Raw genomic sequence first — 18,852 nt, 5'->3', positions numbered from 1 at the left:
AATGAAAACATTCATAGGATTATTGTTATAGTAAACAACCAGTTAAGGACTGAGAGGACCCTACAAATAAACAGAATTCCAAATATGCTGCTAGGGCTGGGCTAGAGGATTGGAGCCAAGAATTTAGTAGAAATATTTGTCATACCCCCCCTCCAAAAAAAACTTGCTTCCTGTGGAAAAGCCAAATATTCTACTCTAATTTAGAAATCAAGCAATCTAAAGAATGTCAGGCCTGACATGGTATGCAGGTATCTGAGAGGAATTTTACAAGAGGAAAGTTTTGGGCAATGGTTGGACAAGGAAATATTAAAGTAAGACTTCTGTTCCATAAGCTGATTTACAACTTATTTAACATAAAGAGCTCATGCTTCCCTCTAAGCAGCATCATATGTGAGGCTAGCATGTTCAAGATTATTGTTATAGCTTAGTAGTCGTATGAGAAGAAGACAGTCCAGTTTTTGGCTGTGAGAGTAAATGGCTTGTTTTATTTTATTTTTTCCATTTTATTTTCTGGTCATGCATGCTCCCTAGTGAACCAGAAGCTTTAGGTGTGACTTTTTACAGTTTCAGTTGGTAGGACTACATGGGTAACTACTAGTCACTGTGAGACTGGAGCAAAGTTAAGAAATGAAACCTGTTTCCTCTGTGAGAGCTTTCCATTTTTCTTTAAAAACAACAAAAAATTATGTGTGTGTGCCTGCATGAGTTTATATGTATCACTTGTATGCAGGTGCCTCTGAAGCCTATGAAATGGCATCAGATCTTCTGCAATTGGAGTTACATGTGGTTGTGAGTCCCAGTCATGTGGGTGCTGGGAATTGAACCTGGGTCCTGTGCAAGAGCAATAAGCTCTCTGAATCAGTGAGCCATCTCTCTACACCCTGGCCCCATTTGTCATTTTTCTTCTCATAAGATTCTTACCTCTTTAGGATAATTTCATTCGTATTGCAATCACACTTTCTGGGGCACCTTCCTCCCTTCTTTTCTCCAGGAAAATACTTAAATCTTCTTAATAAAAATTTGAAATTTTGTAGACTTTTTTTTTCCTGTATAGAACTATTTTTCCCTCTTTGAGTCCAGACCAGAGTTTTCAAATAGGAAGTTGAAGGTAAATAGTTAGGGACCTTTTTCAATGTTCCAGAAAAGAGCATCCACTCATTAAAGAGATATAGGAAGCATGTCGGTCCTTGTTCTCATGGTTAAGCAATAGGGAAAACAGGAGTAATAAACACACTAGGTTGTCTCTTCAAAGAGAGAGATGTATAATCTGTTTTGTTGCCTAGAAGACTGGGATTAGAGGTAGTTAATAGCCGGGTGAACTTTGCACTATCTTTGTGGCCAGGCCACACCAGATCCTCTCCCAGAACCTTATCATGAGCTTGCTTGTTTTGAGCTTGTTTCCTGGGTTAATCTATAGAAGCTATCTTCATGAAAGATGTCACTTGTACTTTATAATATTTTTGATGTAAGCATGTCTTAAGCTTTGTTGTGTTCATGTGGCTGAATTAATTATCACCAGGAAACTCTTTTCCAAATTGTGCTGTGTTTAAATATCCCTAAAATAAACTACTCAGAGCCAGACTCTCATAGTTTGACCCAACACTGGCTACTAAGTCATGTTGAACTAAACTGCCTTCCTGCCTCTCTCAGATCAACACTCTACTAGCCTTGGTGTTCACAGAGATCCCCACAAAGATACATGCAGGGATGTTGTTCTCCATGTGACTTATAGTACACAGTTACCAGACTCTCAAGCAAACTTAAGCATATGCTAATCTGGTTGGTTGGGGAAAGACCTTGTGTTCTCCTCTTCTAGTGGGAACTGTTTTATATCCATCAAACAGCTTTAGGATTTTGGACTTTGTAAAAGACAAAAAAACAAACAAACAAAAAATCCCTAACTTTTGTAAAATCTATTTGAATATATCTCCATCTACACCACGCATCCAGCATAACCCTCACCTGGGTCATTTTTGAAATAGTTTATTTTTCTTCTCCAGTCTATAGTTTACAGTGTGTCTGTCCTTTCATGGTACTCCCCTACCATGAAATATAGAATCACATTGTTCACATAGGTATGATCTGTTGACTGTGTTCTTTTGGATTCACAGAAGAAAATGGCATTATTTACATCCATAATAGGCTTAATTGGGTAAAATAGACTGATAGTGCTGAGCTAATACCTTTAAATGTCTTGTCTTATGCAATTAATATTTTCTTGTCACACATGTGCTGAAACAGTTGGAAGCAAGCCTTGTGTTCTTGACTGCTGTCAGACTTAATGAATGATTTTTGTCAAGACATTCCTTTCTGCCTTGGTTGATTGATAGCTAAATTTCGGTCTTCCCGCTTATGTAAAAAGTGTTAACCATGCCTTTCAGCTTGTAGGCAAGGGCATTTGAACCATCCTAATAGTCAATTTACAGAGGAATTATATTGCCTGTTTACTGGAAGGGTCAAAAAAATGTGCCACTGTTCATCAGGGACACAAGTCCAGGATCCATCAGCTAATGAAGGCAGTATTGATGTGTCCCCATATTTACTGGATGATACCAAGTTCAAGATATCCCTGGTCCCACCTGCTGAGACCTGGCTCTCAGTTGTGAATATGATTGTGCTTATGGACAGTGCAACATATATATTAGCATGAATGTAGTTTGATCCTCATACACTTGAGGATGAGCATCAAAATTAGGATGTTAGACTGGGTGTGATGGTGTACACCTTTAATCTTAGTGCATGGGAAGCATAAGCAGGCAGATCTCTGTGAGTTTGAGCCCCATGTGGTTAATGTAATGAGCTCCCAGTCAGCCAAGACCATAGAGTGGGACCCTGCCCACTAATACAAAAACAGAACTGGTTACTAGATTATCTGGGTGCTATTGTGCATGTGCTCCTTTCAAAGATATCTTTAGAGTGAGGCAGATGTGGGCTTGTATCTACCACCAAAGGCTTGAAGATTTCCCTACATGATGTAATTACCACATCAAACCATGGAACATGGACCCCAGTCATTTCTGGGAGGAGTCTCATGTTCATGATTGGCTACCAGGCAATCAGAACCCCAAGAAACACACTCTATTAACCTTGTTACAATTTCCTGTTTAAATATACTTTTACCAGCTGGTACCAGGGTTCCCTTATATGAAAATTTGCTCACTTCTCAAATATAATAGCTGGCATTATATTTGCAGATAACATATATATCATCCCATGTACTTTGAGTAACCTCTAGGTTACTTTCAATACCTAATACAATATAAATGTTACATAAATAATGGTGATGCTGCATTGTTTTGGGAATAATGATAAATATATTCTGCACCTTCTCAATACAGATGTGTTTTTAAATGTTTCCTGTAAAGGATGCATTTTAAAATCACAATATAATGTGTGTCATTATGATATTTTTGAACAAAATGTCTTTCTGTGGGTCTTCTCTTCTATCTCCTCCAATTCCTTCCCCTGTTCCTCCCTTGGTAGCTCCCCTACCGTGAGACACTTTCCTCTTTCAAGTCCCATGTGTCCTGTTACTTACTTTCCACTTACTTTGCTGATGGGCATTAAAAATTTTTCAGCCCAAAATTTATTGTGGTAGACATAGAATCTCTGGATACAGAAAGCCAGCTGTATAATGTATAAGCCATCTATCTTTGTATTACTGTATCTCTCTGTCTATCTATCTATCTATCTATCTATCTATCTATCTATCTATCTATCTATCATATATATAGCTATCATATATCTATCTATTCTCTATCTAATCTATCATTGATGTATGTATGTATGTATCTATCTATTAATCATATATCTGTCTATAATCTATCATTGATGTATGTATTATCTATCTATCTATTTATCTATCTATCTCTTTGATACATTATTTCACTGAATAGCCTATGTAGACTTCTGTAAACACCTCTTAGCTTGAGTCCTGTATTTTTTTCAAAGTCCTAAAGTCTCAAGAAGTCTGGAAGTGTAATGTTACCTTCCAGAAAGTTCTTTTTCCTTGAAATAGAGGAGTCCTGAGGGCTCACTTCTTCCCTGGGATGGGGGAGGTCACTGACATCCCACCTTCCAGTGGATTTCTCTGCCTGTTTATCCTCCTGAAAGTTCTCTTCATTTCAGTTTTACTATCTCAGAGGTGCATAGAAGGAAACTACCACAAAGGAAATATCTCTGTACTTTACTTACCTCCCAAGAAGAACTTGTTCCTAAATTACTACAGTGCAATTCTTTAAAGTCATGCTTTAGGTAAAAAAATTCTACTAAGTTGACACAAAGGAGATCTAGGAGGGGGCTGTACTTACTAGTAGTTTAAAGCATGAGCTCTCAAGCCAAAAACCCTCAAAGCATACCATGCCTCTGCCACTTAAGAGCTATATGAATATGAGTGAGCCACTTAATTCTTTCGCCTCAACTTCTTCAGTTGTGAAGTAGAAAAATGGTAGCAAGCATGTGTGTGTGTGTGTGTGTGTGTGTGTGTGTGTGTGTGTGTGTGTGTGTGTGTGTATGTGTGTGCATGAGACCTCACACCTGGCCCCACCAGTGTGCATGCATTTAGGAGTCCAAGTAGGAGCTCTGGAATCTTCTACCACTCTTGATTACCTTCACTACCTTGACACAGGCTCTCTAACTAAATTTAATGCTCCCTGTCTCAGCAAGGCTGAGCTCCTGGGGTCTACTTGTCTCTGTCCCCCAGCGCTGGGCTAAAGGTACATAAAACCATACACACATGCAACTGTGCTACCCTGCCTAGCTTTTTACACGGATGCTGCTGATTCACACTCAAGCTTGTACAGCAAATGCTTTCATGTTCTGAGCCATCTCCACACCCCCATAGTCAGCTCTTTGGGTAAAAATAAATGAGTTTTCTAACTCTTTAGAACAGTGACACAAAATAATTCCTAAATAGAGGTTATTAATATAAATATAAACATTCACTCTGTCTCTTCCCGCCATGCCTTCACTAACCCGTCTTCATACCCCACTGCTACAGTCAGTGGTTTCTGTGTAGACCGTCTCTTCCCACAGCTTTTCCTTGGGTCCCTTATCCTGAACCTAGTGGTTTTGGGCTCAGTTTTCTGCTAATATTTTTCTGCCACCAAGTCAAGCTGTTGTACCTGCTGGACTGAAGCCATCTGGAGATCCTCAATAATCGCTCTCCTGAACCCTGAGGCAACCTTTTATTGTCTCTTCTCATGAAAGCAATTAGCCTTGCCCATCATGTAGGAAAAAGAGGACTTTGACTCAGACCTGTGTGTGCTGGGGCAGAAAATGAAATCAACAGATGGAACCAAACACCTGCTCCTGTCCTTCTGGAACAGTTCTCATTGGAACAACTTTTTAACTAAAGATGATTTTTAACCTATACAAATAAGAAATTATAGCCTTGATATTTTTAAATAAGATCCATGACTATAGAATGGAAGATGACATACTTTCAGAAATAAGACTGCATTGAAATGCCACCAAACTAGTTCAGATAGCTGATCAAAAACTATTCCCAAGATTTCTCTTCCACCTCCTCTCAAAGGTCACTCAACGACCACTAAAACTTATTTTCATAAAATGCATGCATGACCAATCATTTAATGTTACTGCACTGTATTGAAGTAGCACCTGGGAGGCATAAACAATAGCAGGTGTTGTTCCAAAGTTTGTTTGCCTTCTCCTGCGACTGGCCTTGGTTCCTGGTGGCTCTGATCCGATCTGTGATGCCCAAATCAGTTCTCTTCAACAAGTTTGCCACCCCTCTCCTTTGGATGATAATCAAGTGCCTCAGTTTTATGCAGTCCACTACACCCTACCCATGCAATGGTCCTTGTGATAATTAAGATGGGTCTTTCTACATCAATTAATCTAATCAAGATAATCACTTAAAGGTATGCACAGTAGCTTATCTCTTAGTTGATTCCAAACCTTATCAGTCTGACAAACCATCAAAGGAGGATAGTCTGATTGTTTCCTTCTCAAAGGAAGGGCAGAGAGCAAGACCTGCAAGCTCAGTGGTGAGAGGGTCTCTAAAACCTCAACAAGGCAGCACCATGTGAATTCTCACTGGATCAAGGCCACAAGGCCAAATGAATGTCTTGAAGGTCAGGCACCGTGTTTTAGTTAGTTCTATAGAAAAGTTGTAGTGGGGTCATGATAGTTTAATAAATGGCTACATTTATCAGAGTTTCTCTCAGTAGTTTTTGTTCCACCAGAGACATGTTTTTTTTTGTTTTTGTTTTTTTTTTTCCTGACTGTTTTGGCAGTCCTGGAGGGCAGACTGTGGATCTGGTGAAATGGCATCAAGGAGTTTGCACATAGGTGCTACACAGAGTGATGGCTGTTCTGTGCTTTAACTGAGCCAGCAAAGCCTCAATTTCCTGGGGAACTGGGTGCATTGGAAGAAGAAAAACAAGGCCTGATGAACTATTCTTTTTTCCTTCTTTCTTTCTTTCTTTCTTTCTTTCTTTCTTTCTTTCTTTCTTTCTTTCTTTCTTTCTCTTTCTTTTTTTTTTGGTACTTTGTCATTAGGATACACATTTGTCCCAATTAAAATGATTTTGCTTCATGATATCATCAAGATAGTTACCAAAGAATCTTGTATTTCTCTTAAAAAGAATGCAAATAATGCAAAAATGTTGATTATATTCTTAATGCTTTAGCTTCAGGTTCATGGATATGCTCTGTTCACAAGTGCCATACCAGGCTGGGCCTGTGCCTTTATTATCATGAGATCCTGTGCAGTTTAGGCACTCTCTGAGTTATTGAAGTGGCTTTGGGTGGATTATTGCATTGACTAATTACCAGGACTGACCTTCACACTGGCTAAAATTTGCTTGACTTAATGAGGCTCAATTTTTGTCAAGCCCTCTAGGCTGGATGGCTTCTGGCCCAGTCACTTCGTTGCTTTGATCTTTCATTTTTAATAATAATTATAGCACAAAGCTTAAGGAATTGTGGTAAAATATGTCAGTAATCATGAAAAGCCTGGGGCAGCTACATTCAAGGAAAAATATTAAGCCTTCAGATTTTTGAGCCCATTTGAATCATACTCTACACCCAACTTTGACCTTGTTGGCTATGCCTTTCATTGCAATATTAAAAAATTAATACTTCAGTACTTAATAGGATTGTTCTACACATGTAAATGATGGGATAGATGTTAAGTTGTCAGATCTTCATTAAATATCATCAGTTCAGCCTAGAATCAGTGTTCACATTTATTTCTGAAATTCAGGATGATGGTGGATTTCTTAGACTCATAGCTAATTATACCTAAAGAAAGCTCCCATTTGAAGGATGTCTATCAAGGAGAGCAGATGTCTATCAACCCTGTAAGAAAAGTAGGGTTGATGAGTACTAGCTGCCTAGAGCACTGTGCTAAGAGAGATTAGGAAGTAGAATTGAGCTCAGCATAAAAGTGTGTTGGAACTGACTAATCATGTCTGATATGGCACAGGAAGGGAGGCATGATAGCCATTCCTGCTTTGGTTCACAGATTCTACTCTTGTTCATTATAAACGGCCCTCATCTTATAAGTGTTCCGTATGAATTTATGTATTTTCCACTTTTATTTCTATTTTCTACTCATATTTGAATCCCTGATTTTTCATTTTCTCTCCTACCCTACTTGCTTTTCCTTTCTCATTTTCTTTTTTCCCTCAGGCCTTAAACTCATGCCTCTCTCCAGTGGCTGAGATTATAGGTACACACTGCCATACCAGGCTGCATTTTGTTGTTGTTGATCTTTTTATGGGATGAGGGTGGGAGAAGGTGGGGCTCAGTACATGAACACCATTTCTGTGTCTGCTGGAATTCCCTATTTCATGAGTCTTGGTATAAGTAGTTACAATAGCTTTGGATTTCTTTCTTCAGGGATGCCTAGAAGCCATATATTGAATTTCTTTTCCTATTTTGACTTGTCATATTTTCTCACATCCCTTTTTAAGCTCTTGCTAATATTTTACTTTGAATTTTTTTCTTCGTTTCTTTTAAGGCACCTGCTATGATATTTATTCATTTTGGTTCAGTCTTTTTTAAATTGACCATTTGCAATTTTTTTTTAAATTTTAAAGCAGAATTCTTAGTTACTTTATTTTTAAAGATTTATTTATTTTATTTTATTTGTGTGCGTGTGTGTGTGTGTGTGTGTGTGTGTGTGTGTGTGTATGTGCATACCTCTGTGTGAGTACTCATGAACGTCAGTCCCTTATGTGGACTTTCTTCTTCTGTTGTCTTTCTTGTCCCTGTCAAGTTCATTTTATTAAGTCCCCACTTTCCCCTTTACTGTGTGAAGCCCTGCTCTGCCAGAAGCTATGACAGTTTGAAATGTTCAACACCTGGTTTCCTTCAGTTCTTCTTGCATAACTTTCTAAATGTATAGGGATATCCAGGAGCTGTAGTTACAGTTGGCTGTGCTCACACAACAAGGATCCTGGGCACTGACCTCTCATCCTCTGAAAGAGCAGCAAATGCTCTTAAATCAATTACTGAGCCATTTCCCCAATTTTACTTTTTAGAGATGTTCTTACACTGCAGCACAACTTGGCCTAGGATTCATTATCCAGCTTAGGGTAGACCCAAGTTAGGGGTAATTGTCCTGCCTCGACTTCACAAGCACTGGGATCAGAAGTATGAGTCATGATGCCTAGTTCATAGCTGTTCTCACAGCAGTTTGTATTGTTATTTTGTATCTTTTATTTTTTCTATAAAGTTCTTTATTTCATTTGAAATGGCATGTTACCTTTTTTTAAAGGTTTCCATTTTTACCTGTTATATAGACATCTTTCTGTTTATGCAGTTTAACTGTATATGGGGACAACCATTCTTTACAGCTTTCTGTAATGCTTAACTTTGCTCAATTCTGTAAACAAATTCTTCCTGAGGATTTAGGAAGAGTTGATACAGCTGGCTTTTCTAGCCCCACAGAGTTCCTTCTTCAGCTACTTTTTGTAGGTATCAAAAAAAGTGGTGGCTGGGTTGGTGGGATAGCTTTCCTCATTTTCCTCTGACCTACCCCTTATGTAGACTTATATTTGTTTCTCTTGTCACTGTCAAGTCATTTTTTACTACACCTCTACTCATTTCTTCCCTACATGAATCAATATGCCCTTGAAGCGGCTGTGGCAGGTTAGTTTGAAATGTTCCCTGTAAGGTCTCCCTGTAAGGTCCACATTTACTGTTTCTATCTCTTCCCAGTCGTGACTAAAGAAGGCAAGTTATTTCACTTGTCTGAGTCCCAGCTCTTTCAGTTAGAGAATGACTTCAACAATGGAATATGGAAAGAAATTACTTAAGTGTTCTCATATGATATATACCCCTAAAAGATGACATCACAATAAAATAACTAATATTAATTTGAGGAAGTAATTTCATATTTTTTTTCCAAATGAGTATTGTAGTGAATTTAACTTCACATAGTCTTTCTTGTATCTTACAAGGAGAAATGTCAAAGCAATTTAGAGGAAAGCCAAACCAACTTACATACATTCACATGCATCCTTTATGGTCATTAGTGCTCAAAAGAAGAGGGTGTTATTCATACTACTGCTTCTGATCACTCACAAGAGAGTGTATCAGTCATATTGTCAACTTGCCCCACAGCCTCCGGGACAGGTGTTAATAAATTGATTTGGGAAATGTACAGATTATTTACCATCTTCTCTTGTGTTTATTTTTATTTGTAGGCTAGATATATTCAGATGATTATGAACCAAGTAGAAGCAAGGTGATTGTTCAGGGACAGTTTTATTTTGTTTTCATGCAGCTGCCCCACTTATTTTAATAGTGTGGGAATGGTGTGTAATTATGCATTGTTAGAAGATTCGGGTTTGTTTATTCTTACCTTGAAACGTAATTCTAAGTATATTTTACTTCCTGGAACATAGCAACTGCATCACCATAGCACCTGGACTGGAATATTTTTATGACTGTCAGATGTTTCCTGTTTTCCCTCTGTAAAGCACAAACAGTGGATGTGAAAAGGGCAGGCTACACATGGTGATAAATTTCAGGGGTGGCATCAGGGCTCAGCACTCTATCTGAAGTTCTCCCCAGTGGCCGGTTGGTACCTAGAAGTCACTGCTGCTGAAGAGCTGAGCTCTTGAACTTCACCAAGACTCAGAGTCCGTAGGAGTGAAACATACAATTCAGTGAAGGATGAGAGCTGATCTTTGGTCAGTGTTTTGAGCTATAGTATGTTTATGTAATTTTCAAGAGGTATATTGCATGTAGTCTCTAGGCAGATGTACATCGGTCTACCTCTTTTTCACTGATGTGATAAGAGAAAATGCAAAAGAGAGTGGGACTCATATTGTCCTAATTTCTGTTCTACCACTATAATCATTATCTAGACAAAAAGCAAGTGAGGGAAGAAAGGGTTTATTTGACTTATAATTCCAGGCTACAGTCACTTATTGTGGGGAAGTAAAAGCAAGACAGTCTCATCCACAGCTGGTAGCAGAGAGAGAATGAATGTGTGCATGGTTCTTAGTGCTCAACATCCCCCCTCCACGTTTATATAGTCCAGCATTTCCTGCTTAGGGAAGAGTGCTGTCTTTGGTAGCTTGGGTCATCCCACATTAGTGAACAACATATTTCCTCCTATGTATCCTCACAAGCCAACCTGATCTAGGCGATCTCTCTCTGAGAAAATTTTCTCAGCAGATTCAAAGTTGTGTCAAGTTGTCAATTAAAACTAACCATCACCATTGTTTACATTATAATGAAAGCTTGACAGCGCTTTAGGAAAAGATTGCCAATTCTGTTCCTTAATGTCCTTCTGCTTTTGTTCTTAACTGTAGCTTCGGAAAGCCGTGATGGATCACATATCAGATTCTTTCTTGGAAACCAATGTCCCTTTGCTGGTTCTCATTGAGGCTGCAAAGAGTGGGAATGAAAAAGAAGTGAAGGAATATGCCCAAGTTTTCCGTGAACATGCCAACAAGCTGGTGGAGGTAAGTCACAGATGTGGGGACGCAGGTCTCAGAATGCAAGGTGTAGATATATAGTATGTCTCTACACATGGCTCTTGAGGTTTTAATAGACTGCTGTTTTGTGGTTTTCTTGGAAAAGTCAAGTACTGGAAGCTTTTTTGCCTTGACTTTGTGAGTACTCTGCTCCCCTCAGAGGAAACAAATTATTAGCTATTAGCCATCCTTTCTTGCTGTGTGCCATGACTCTTCCTACCCTAAAACGTGTCTGCTAATTTTCCTGAGCAATAAGCAGAAGCTGGAACTGGAGTAGTGAAGACTCTCCAGCACTGAATGGCAGGTTTGGCGAGAAGGAGTAAAATTAAAATTTCCAGATGGATAATTTCAAACCTGTTTCCTTTCCACCCTCCTCACTTTCTATCCTACTGCATGCAGTGAAGCCTAGCTTGCCTGGATATTGTATGAGTTTTACTGGAGAGACATGAGAAATATCTGTTGACTCCAGCTAGGGTGCTAAGGACATGCCGATGGAATTATTTCATCTAAGCCTGGCTTGATGAACTGGTGAGATGTGGAACTTCCTTAAAGAACATGGGTAAGGAGGTACCTACAGGAGCTTAGTTAAGCCCTAATAGCTGAATCATTGAAAAGCTCACCTCAGCATTGGTGATGACCTCAGAGAGTTGAAGACATGGAGTACCTCCCTCAGTTAATCTTTGACCTTTATATACTTCAGCACTTCCAGAAACAACTGGAATAGAATTATACAAAACTTGGTGAGGCAGGGAAGAGGTCGTTTCTGGACTTTCAGGTGAGGGGCTAACGACCCTCCAACCCTCACTCTCTATGAGGGAATGTTCATAAGCCAATCTTGTAGGGATTTCATGAGGGTAATAACAACTGTTCTGATTTTAAGATAAGATAATGTTATGCTTAGTAGAGGAAAGTCCCACAACACTGGGCACATAGTGAACTTGTAGGAAAAAAAATCCGTTTTTCTAACTAGCTGTTTAGACTCCTTGTGGAAGATTTTGGGCCAATACTAATGTAAGTTCAGGATCATAAACATATTTTATGAAGTGGAGAAATCCGTGGGAGTTTGGGTATAAATCTAAAATTATACCCAGTGATATTGGAACACTATGCAGAGGGGAAATGAGATTCAGGGTACCTGGATTTAGGAAGTGAATGGCTATAATTTAGGAAAAATAGAATTATCAATATGGTCTTAAGACAAAAAGACATGGATGTTAATCAGGAAATGTGTGAAGGAGTCTTGGAAGGGTGATGATCGTGGGGGGTCTGGAATGGTTGCAAGCAGTAAGGCAAAGCTTACAGATAGCATTTAGCATCATTACCACTACCACTGTGGTGCATTCTCTTTCTGATAATAGGGATAAAATCATTCAAAGTATATGCAGATGCAAGCTGAAATGAAAACAGGTCCACTGTTTTATTTGGGTGTCAAGAAGATGATGAAGGAGGAGTTGAAAGATGAGTGGGGGGGACAAAAGAAAGAGAAAAGAAGATTGCTGAATGAATGCTATCAGAATTTAAATATGAATGTGAAACAAAATAGTATTGGCATATAGACATACCATCTTATGTAAGGTATTGTAGTTTTTATAAATATTTGTAGAATTTATACAAGGTATATTCAGTAGTGTGGTGATATACTGTGTACACTAATGAAATTTGCCTGATTTACTATTTTAGACAAAAAAGGGAAAATGTGGTGATACATTGTATACCCTAATAGAACTTGCCTGAAGATCAGAGGACAGAACAAGCCACTAGATTAAACACAGAGGCCAGGCAGTAGTGGCACACACCTTTAATCCTAGCACTCGGGAGGCAGAGATCTTTCTGGATCTCTGAGGACAAAGTTACCCTGGACTCCATGAGATTAATTCAATCTAGGACAGAAACAGAGCCAGACAGTGGTGGCACAGGCCTTTAGTCCTAGCACTTGAGATCTCATGCCTCTGCTACCAGTATTGGGGAAGTCACATAACTTTAATCCCATCACTAGGAAGGAAGTAATATGGCTGGGCTGAGAAAGGTTTATAAAGCATGATGAGACAGGAACTAAAGCCCCTTTGGCTGAGGAAAGTTTTTTGGCTGAAGCCCTTTTCGGCTGGACCCCTTTTGGCTGAGGACTCAGACATTCAGTCAGAGGATTCGTGGAGTTGGCAAGGTGAGATGTGGCAATGGCTTGTTCCTTTGTCTCTTTGATCTTCAGGCAAATTTTATTAGGGTACACAATATATCACCACATTTCCCCCTTTTTTGTCTAAAATGATAAAAGAAGGTTATAACTAATATAAAAAACCTATATACAATAAGTATATACAATATATACAGTCAAGAATAACATTAACAATGTCCAGTCCATAAACATTTGACAAATTCAGAGAAAATACTCCATTATCTACCCTATTTTGGTGAGTTCAAAGTGGTGTACCTAATACACTTTCTATCCTAACTTGTATTACCAACCCCAAACTATCTTTTGATGTCTTTCAAGCTTATATACTTTATTGGTTAAATTATTAAGGCCACTCCATGTAGTTAAAAGGTAGGTTTATTTTGTGGGGTAACTTACAAGTGAAGGGATAGGTTACAGGGTCTGGGAAAGGTGTAGTGCAGTCCGGCAGTGTTCACTGGAGAACTCTGCTCGGTCTACATCCAGTGTCCAGGGTCCAGGAACCAAGAAAGCATCCGGATGTCGGGTCTTCAGGGTCCTCTCTCGGCCCCACCTTGTAGGCGTGACAGTTATCGAAGCCTCAATGGGGGTTGGAACTTCTAGATCAAAGCTGGAATGGCTACCCATTACAATACTTTACACCTCTTCAGGCAAATTTTATTAGGGCGCACAATATATCACCATAAGTAGTGTATTGTCAACACTGTGTATAAAAAGAATCAAGTTAATTCCAAATGGTAAGCATTTCCTGTGTTCAGTACTGTCAATGTCATTAACTCTGTGCATGGCCTCATTTGTAACACACTTTTGGAATACAGATATGACATTCAGTAAACATGAGGCCAGGGTATATGAGCTGTCTTTTCCAATCATTCTTCCTTTCTCTTGCGATGTACTGTGGTCAACCTTTCCCTTCCTGGCTTTGGGTTCACCATAGGTGAATCCAGCTGCTGTCTTTGATCCCTTACTTGTGGCAGGTGGAGGAGACCTGAGGTCACTCAGCTGCCCACGTCAGAAAATTGAAGCTTTCACTGCTTTACTTGTCCTTCTAATTGACTATTGGTGGGCTATGCAGCTAACAGCATCTTGGAATGTCTTTGGGAACAGGGACTAGTGTGTGGATTGCAATCAAACAATTAATGCAGTTTGTGGACTTTAAGTAAAGTCTTCGTTTCTACTTTGAAAAAGTAGATCTTTGTGAACTTAGAGACTTTCTTAGTTTTTTTTAATTTACATGCATGACATATTGATTCTATGTTCATTGACCTTTATAAGTTCATTTGCTAATTCTACAAATTTCTTTTCTTTCAGAACCCAGTGTATAGAATCATGTGCCTATAAATTATGACAGTGACATTTCATCTTTGTTAATCCTTGTTTTTTTTTTTCCCTTGCATTATTATTGTGCTGACCCAGGCTCTAGTACAATGTAGTGTTAATATAAATATGTGATATTTCTAGATCTCAGTAAAGAAAATTCTCTGTTTTACGGTGAATGATATTATTTGCTGATAGATCAAGTTTGTTCCATCACTCATTTCCCAGCAGAGATATATTTTTAATGTTATAAATGTAGTCTGATGAAAAAGTATCTCATGTGAAAAAAGGCTTAGCAGGCAGGCTTGAGAGCCTGAGTTTGATCCCTGGCATACACTTAGAGAAGCTGGGTACAGTAGCAGGTGCCTGCAGTCCCAGGATTCCTGGAGCTAGCAGGCAGTCTCATAATATTGAAAAATAAAGTAGGGAGTGATTGAAGAAAGACAACACTAAATGTTGCCTCCTGGCTTATAAATACATGTAACTTTAGCTCTACAACAATAATTTTAGTTTTTCAGTAATTCTTGATTTTGGATTTTATGCTCAATTTCCCACCTGTTCCTGTTTTTTAAATATTTGTTTGCTACTCCTTAGTTTAGTATATGGTTTCAAAGAAATGAATGGCATTTTAAAAAATACTTTTAAAAGATATTTTTATTTTCATCATAGTCGTGTGTGTGTATGTGTGTGTGTGTGTGTGTGTGTGTGTGTGTGTGTGTGTGTGTGTGTGAGTGTGTGTGTGTGTGTGTGTGTGTGTGTGTGTGTGTGTGAAGTGTGCAGTACAGGGTATGCAAGTGGAGGTTGGTGAAAAACTTATGGAGTTGTTTGTCTTCTTTAACTATGTAGGTTCTGGGGATTTGAACTCAGTTCTTCAGGCTTGGCATCAAGCACCTTTACCCACTAAGCCATCTTGCCAGACCAGAAATTGATGCTATTAGGTGAATTAAGTTTGTAACAACCTATCACACAATTAGAAAACCCTTAACAATCACTTAGTTCAAATAGAATTTCAATAAAATATGAGTAGGAAGAAATTCTTTGGCTTTTCATAGTTGTCTTAAGAATGGTCATTTTGGAAACTTTTTTCATTCATAATATTGGTAATATCTTACAAAAAATAGGTGACTCACCCCCAGGATACTCTGATTGAAGGAATTCAGCAGGCCAGATCTGTTGTTTTCTGATTTTTAGTCCAGCTATTACAGGATGTCCCACTGCAACTAAGTAAAACGAATATGGATATTTTCCCCTGATCACTCATTTCCAAACCCTCTGTGGGTTAACCAAGGACTCCAGGGTGGGCTGACTCAGGATGCACAGAAATGCTCAGAGGACACCTGTTGGACCTCATATCCAAGCAAATTGAATGGAATTTTGCAGAAATGGAATGCAAATTACGGCAACTCTCTACCAAAGTAATGTGCTGGGGGTGGTGGTGGATGTAAATTGGGGGCAAAATCTGCATTGCAGCAATGAAAATACAAACTAATTTTGAAAATGAGATGCAAAAACCAGTCCAGCTGTCCTGGGCCTCCACATTTACTTCTCTTATTGCTTGGTCGCTCAGTCAACTGTCCTAACATTCCTTCTCCCCAGCTCTACCAGTAATGAAAACCACTTGCTCTGTGCTTTGGGGAGCTGCAGAGGCTCTGCTTGGATCTTTCTCCTTTACCTGGACCCTTCGGTCTATTTTGTATGCAACTGATAGAGTGAACTGGTTTTTGAATATCTCAGTCAGATCAAGTGCAAAAGCTGTCTGTTTTTCTCAAGTAAAGATTCACATTTTGGGAAGGGAAGATGGCTCAATGGGTAAAGTACTTGCCACACAACATAAAGGACCAGAGTTCAAATCCTCAACACACATATAAATGCTGGGTGTGGCACTGTGTGTCAGTAACCCCAGTGCTGATGAAATGTTGGTTCCACGGGCTTCCTGGCCAGTCAGTCCAGCTGAAAACAACAAGCTTCAGGTTCTATGAGAGACCCGCCTTGCAAAAATAAAGTAGAGCACAACAGAGGATGATGTCTGGTACTGACCTCTGCCTCCTACACTTGCATGCACTGACAAGTGCGCCTGTACACAAACATGCACAAAATAAACACATACAAACACACACACACACACACACACACACACACACACACACACACACACACACACATATGCACACACACAGGAATGCACATAAAAGACCAACATTTAAAAAAATTTTTTTTCATGTTTCAGTGTGAGAGCCTGTGTGAGTTTATATATATCATGTGCCTGCAAGAGCAGCAAGGGCTTTCACCCACTGAACCATCTCTCCAGCCCCAATGCCCAACATTTTATCAAAACCTATGTGGCTTGCTTGACACACTACTTCCTCAGACTGCAGACTAACTTGTTTGGTACCCCTTTTTTCAAGGTATCAGCCACATGACACCCTTGCTTGGTTGAATACCCTGTGCTTCTTCCCACTCTTTGTCTCCCTTTTCTCACTTTTCTCTCCTTCTCATTTCTAGTTATTGTTCTGCTTTCTGAGTGTGTCCTGGGGTGGGATCAACTCCTTGCATTTCTCACTTTCCTGGTATCCCATTTACTTTTGAATCGCACACATATAGCTCAGATAGCCATATCATATGGCTCCTGCTAGTTTACCAATTCCCTTAGGGAAAGGACCCATGCCTAATTGATTCCTAGCAACACCCCAGCATCTAACTGAGTGCCTGCCTATAGCAAGAGTTCAATAAATAGATGGTGCCCAAAGAAGGAATAAAATAATAAGTGTAGCTAGCAAGATTGCTAGCTTGCTAGCCCCTGAGGTAATGTATCTTAATAGCATGTCTGCAGGATGCTAAGGGTCACCTTAGGGATCAACAGTAAAGAGGCATAGTGCCTATTTAATTCTCTGATTTACTACCAAGGAGAATTTCAACTCTGGGAGGAACTGATGTGGGGAAATGCTGTCTTCTCTGAGTAGAAAGGGCTCGCTGTGCTGCCTCTCTGATGCTTCATATCCGAGCTACTTTCAGGCAACTGCGAAGGTGATGTCCAAACTCCACCATTCTTCTTCCCTGGTTTTCTACCTTACAAATATGCTCATGTTCTTAGCCTTGGTTACTGTGGCTATGAGAGAGGATGATTGTTCTGTCTGACAAGGACAACATTGAGGCCTTGGAGATGATGAGTTAGACAAGGCCATCTCAGTTCTCCATTCCATGGTCTTGACTTCACACACCTTGCAGATGTGCCTTAAAGTGATGAGATTTTTTTTTTTGTCACAAAGATTCAAGGCTTGGAAGCAAGAGACATACCCTGGTATGCATAACTGCTCATATGACCATCAGTTAAGCACAAGAGTGGTTGTATAAATGTCCTGAGTGATTGTTCTCCTCAACAATCCCTCTGTTTTCACAGTGCTATATTCAATGACAATGTATGAGAAAGTTCCCATTAGATGAGACTGGTTCATTACCAGGCAGTCTAACTATGGACAAAGCCAGCTATGGTGGCAAACACTTGTAATTCCAGTACAATGGAGGCAGGACAATCAGGTTTTCAAGACCAACTTTAGCTACATAGTGAAACTGAGTCCAGTTTGGAGTATGGAAAGCATGAGAACACATCTCAAAAAAAAAAAAAAAGCCTTCAAACTTGACTTGACCTTCTCCAAGAATACAGGGGCAGGATTGAGGCCACAGAGACTGGGTTTTCAGCTGTGGTTGATGGTAAGACAGGGTTTAGAATTGGAATATTCATAGGTGAGGGTTGGGAAGAAAAGGAAAACTCAAAAAAAAAAAAAGAGAAATGCATCCTGGGCCATGCATTCTTTTGGAAAAGATGAGCAGAGTGTAAATGTGGAATATGCAATGTTGAACTCTGTGAATGTGGCTCAATATCTAATGCCAGGAGTAGTAAGTGGTCACAGGGGACTTGGATTTGGAAGAAAGTTTGAGGATTCACAGGCAGATAAATCCACAGGTAGGCCATTGATAGCAGGCCTCCAGGCACACACCTACACATAACAAGCACACACTCAGAATGGAACACAGGCCAGAGTGCTCACTGGCCTATACAGGCTGGTTGACAGTGGTGAAAGGAGAAATCCCTCACCCCTGATCTCCAGGCCATGCTTCTACAAAATGACACAAATGTGACATTTTGCTAGGAGTAGAGCTATAGAACAGATTACGTCACTGTTTATACTTCTGGGTTGCCCATATGTCCTGTGTCAGCCATCATTAACTGACTCATGGTACTCCCACATAGCTGGTGTCTGCCATACTTTAGCTGCCCAGAATTCATATGAGAACCATGTTGTCTAAGTATTAACTGGGTTTTAAGGTCTTCCCATCCCTACATGTGCTTTAGTACAAAACAGGATGTATCAAGGGACCAAGAATAATGGATGAGAGGTCATTAAG

The 18,852-nt window shown here is 39.5% G+C and overlaps 1 protein-coding gene across 2 annotated transcripts in view; it reads left to right on the top strand.

The window, feature by feature from the left end:
• The window catches only part of Ctnna2 (catenin alpha 2), a 1,158,645-nt gene that overhangs the window by 896,452 nt on the left and 243,341 nt on the right, over positions 1–18,852 (top strand). For both annotated transcript variants that reach the window (XM_052721879.1, XM_052721880.1), the window contains exon 9: positions 10,797–10,949. In XM_052721879.1, coding sequence (XP_052577839.1) covers positions 10,797–10,949 — 153 coding nt within the window. The remainder of the gene's footprint in view (positions 1–10,796; positions 10,950–18,852) is intronic.

The sequence above is a fragment of the Peromyscus californicus genome, unplaced genomic scaffold (genome assembly GCF_007827085.1).
Source record: "Peromyscus californicus insignis strain IS unplaced genomic scaffold, ASM782708v3 Scaffold_6__1_contigs__length_162567912, whole genome shotgun sequence".
Lineage (NCBI taxonomy): Eukaryota > Metazoa > Chordata > Mammalia > Rodentia > Cricetidae > Peromyscus > Peromyscus californicus.
This window is presented reverse-complemented; position numbering and strand designations above follow the sequence as displayed.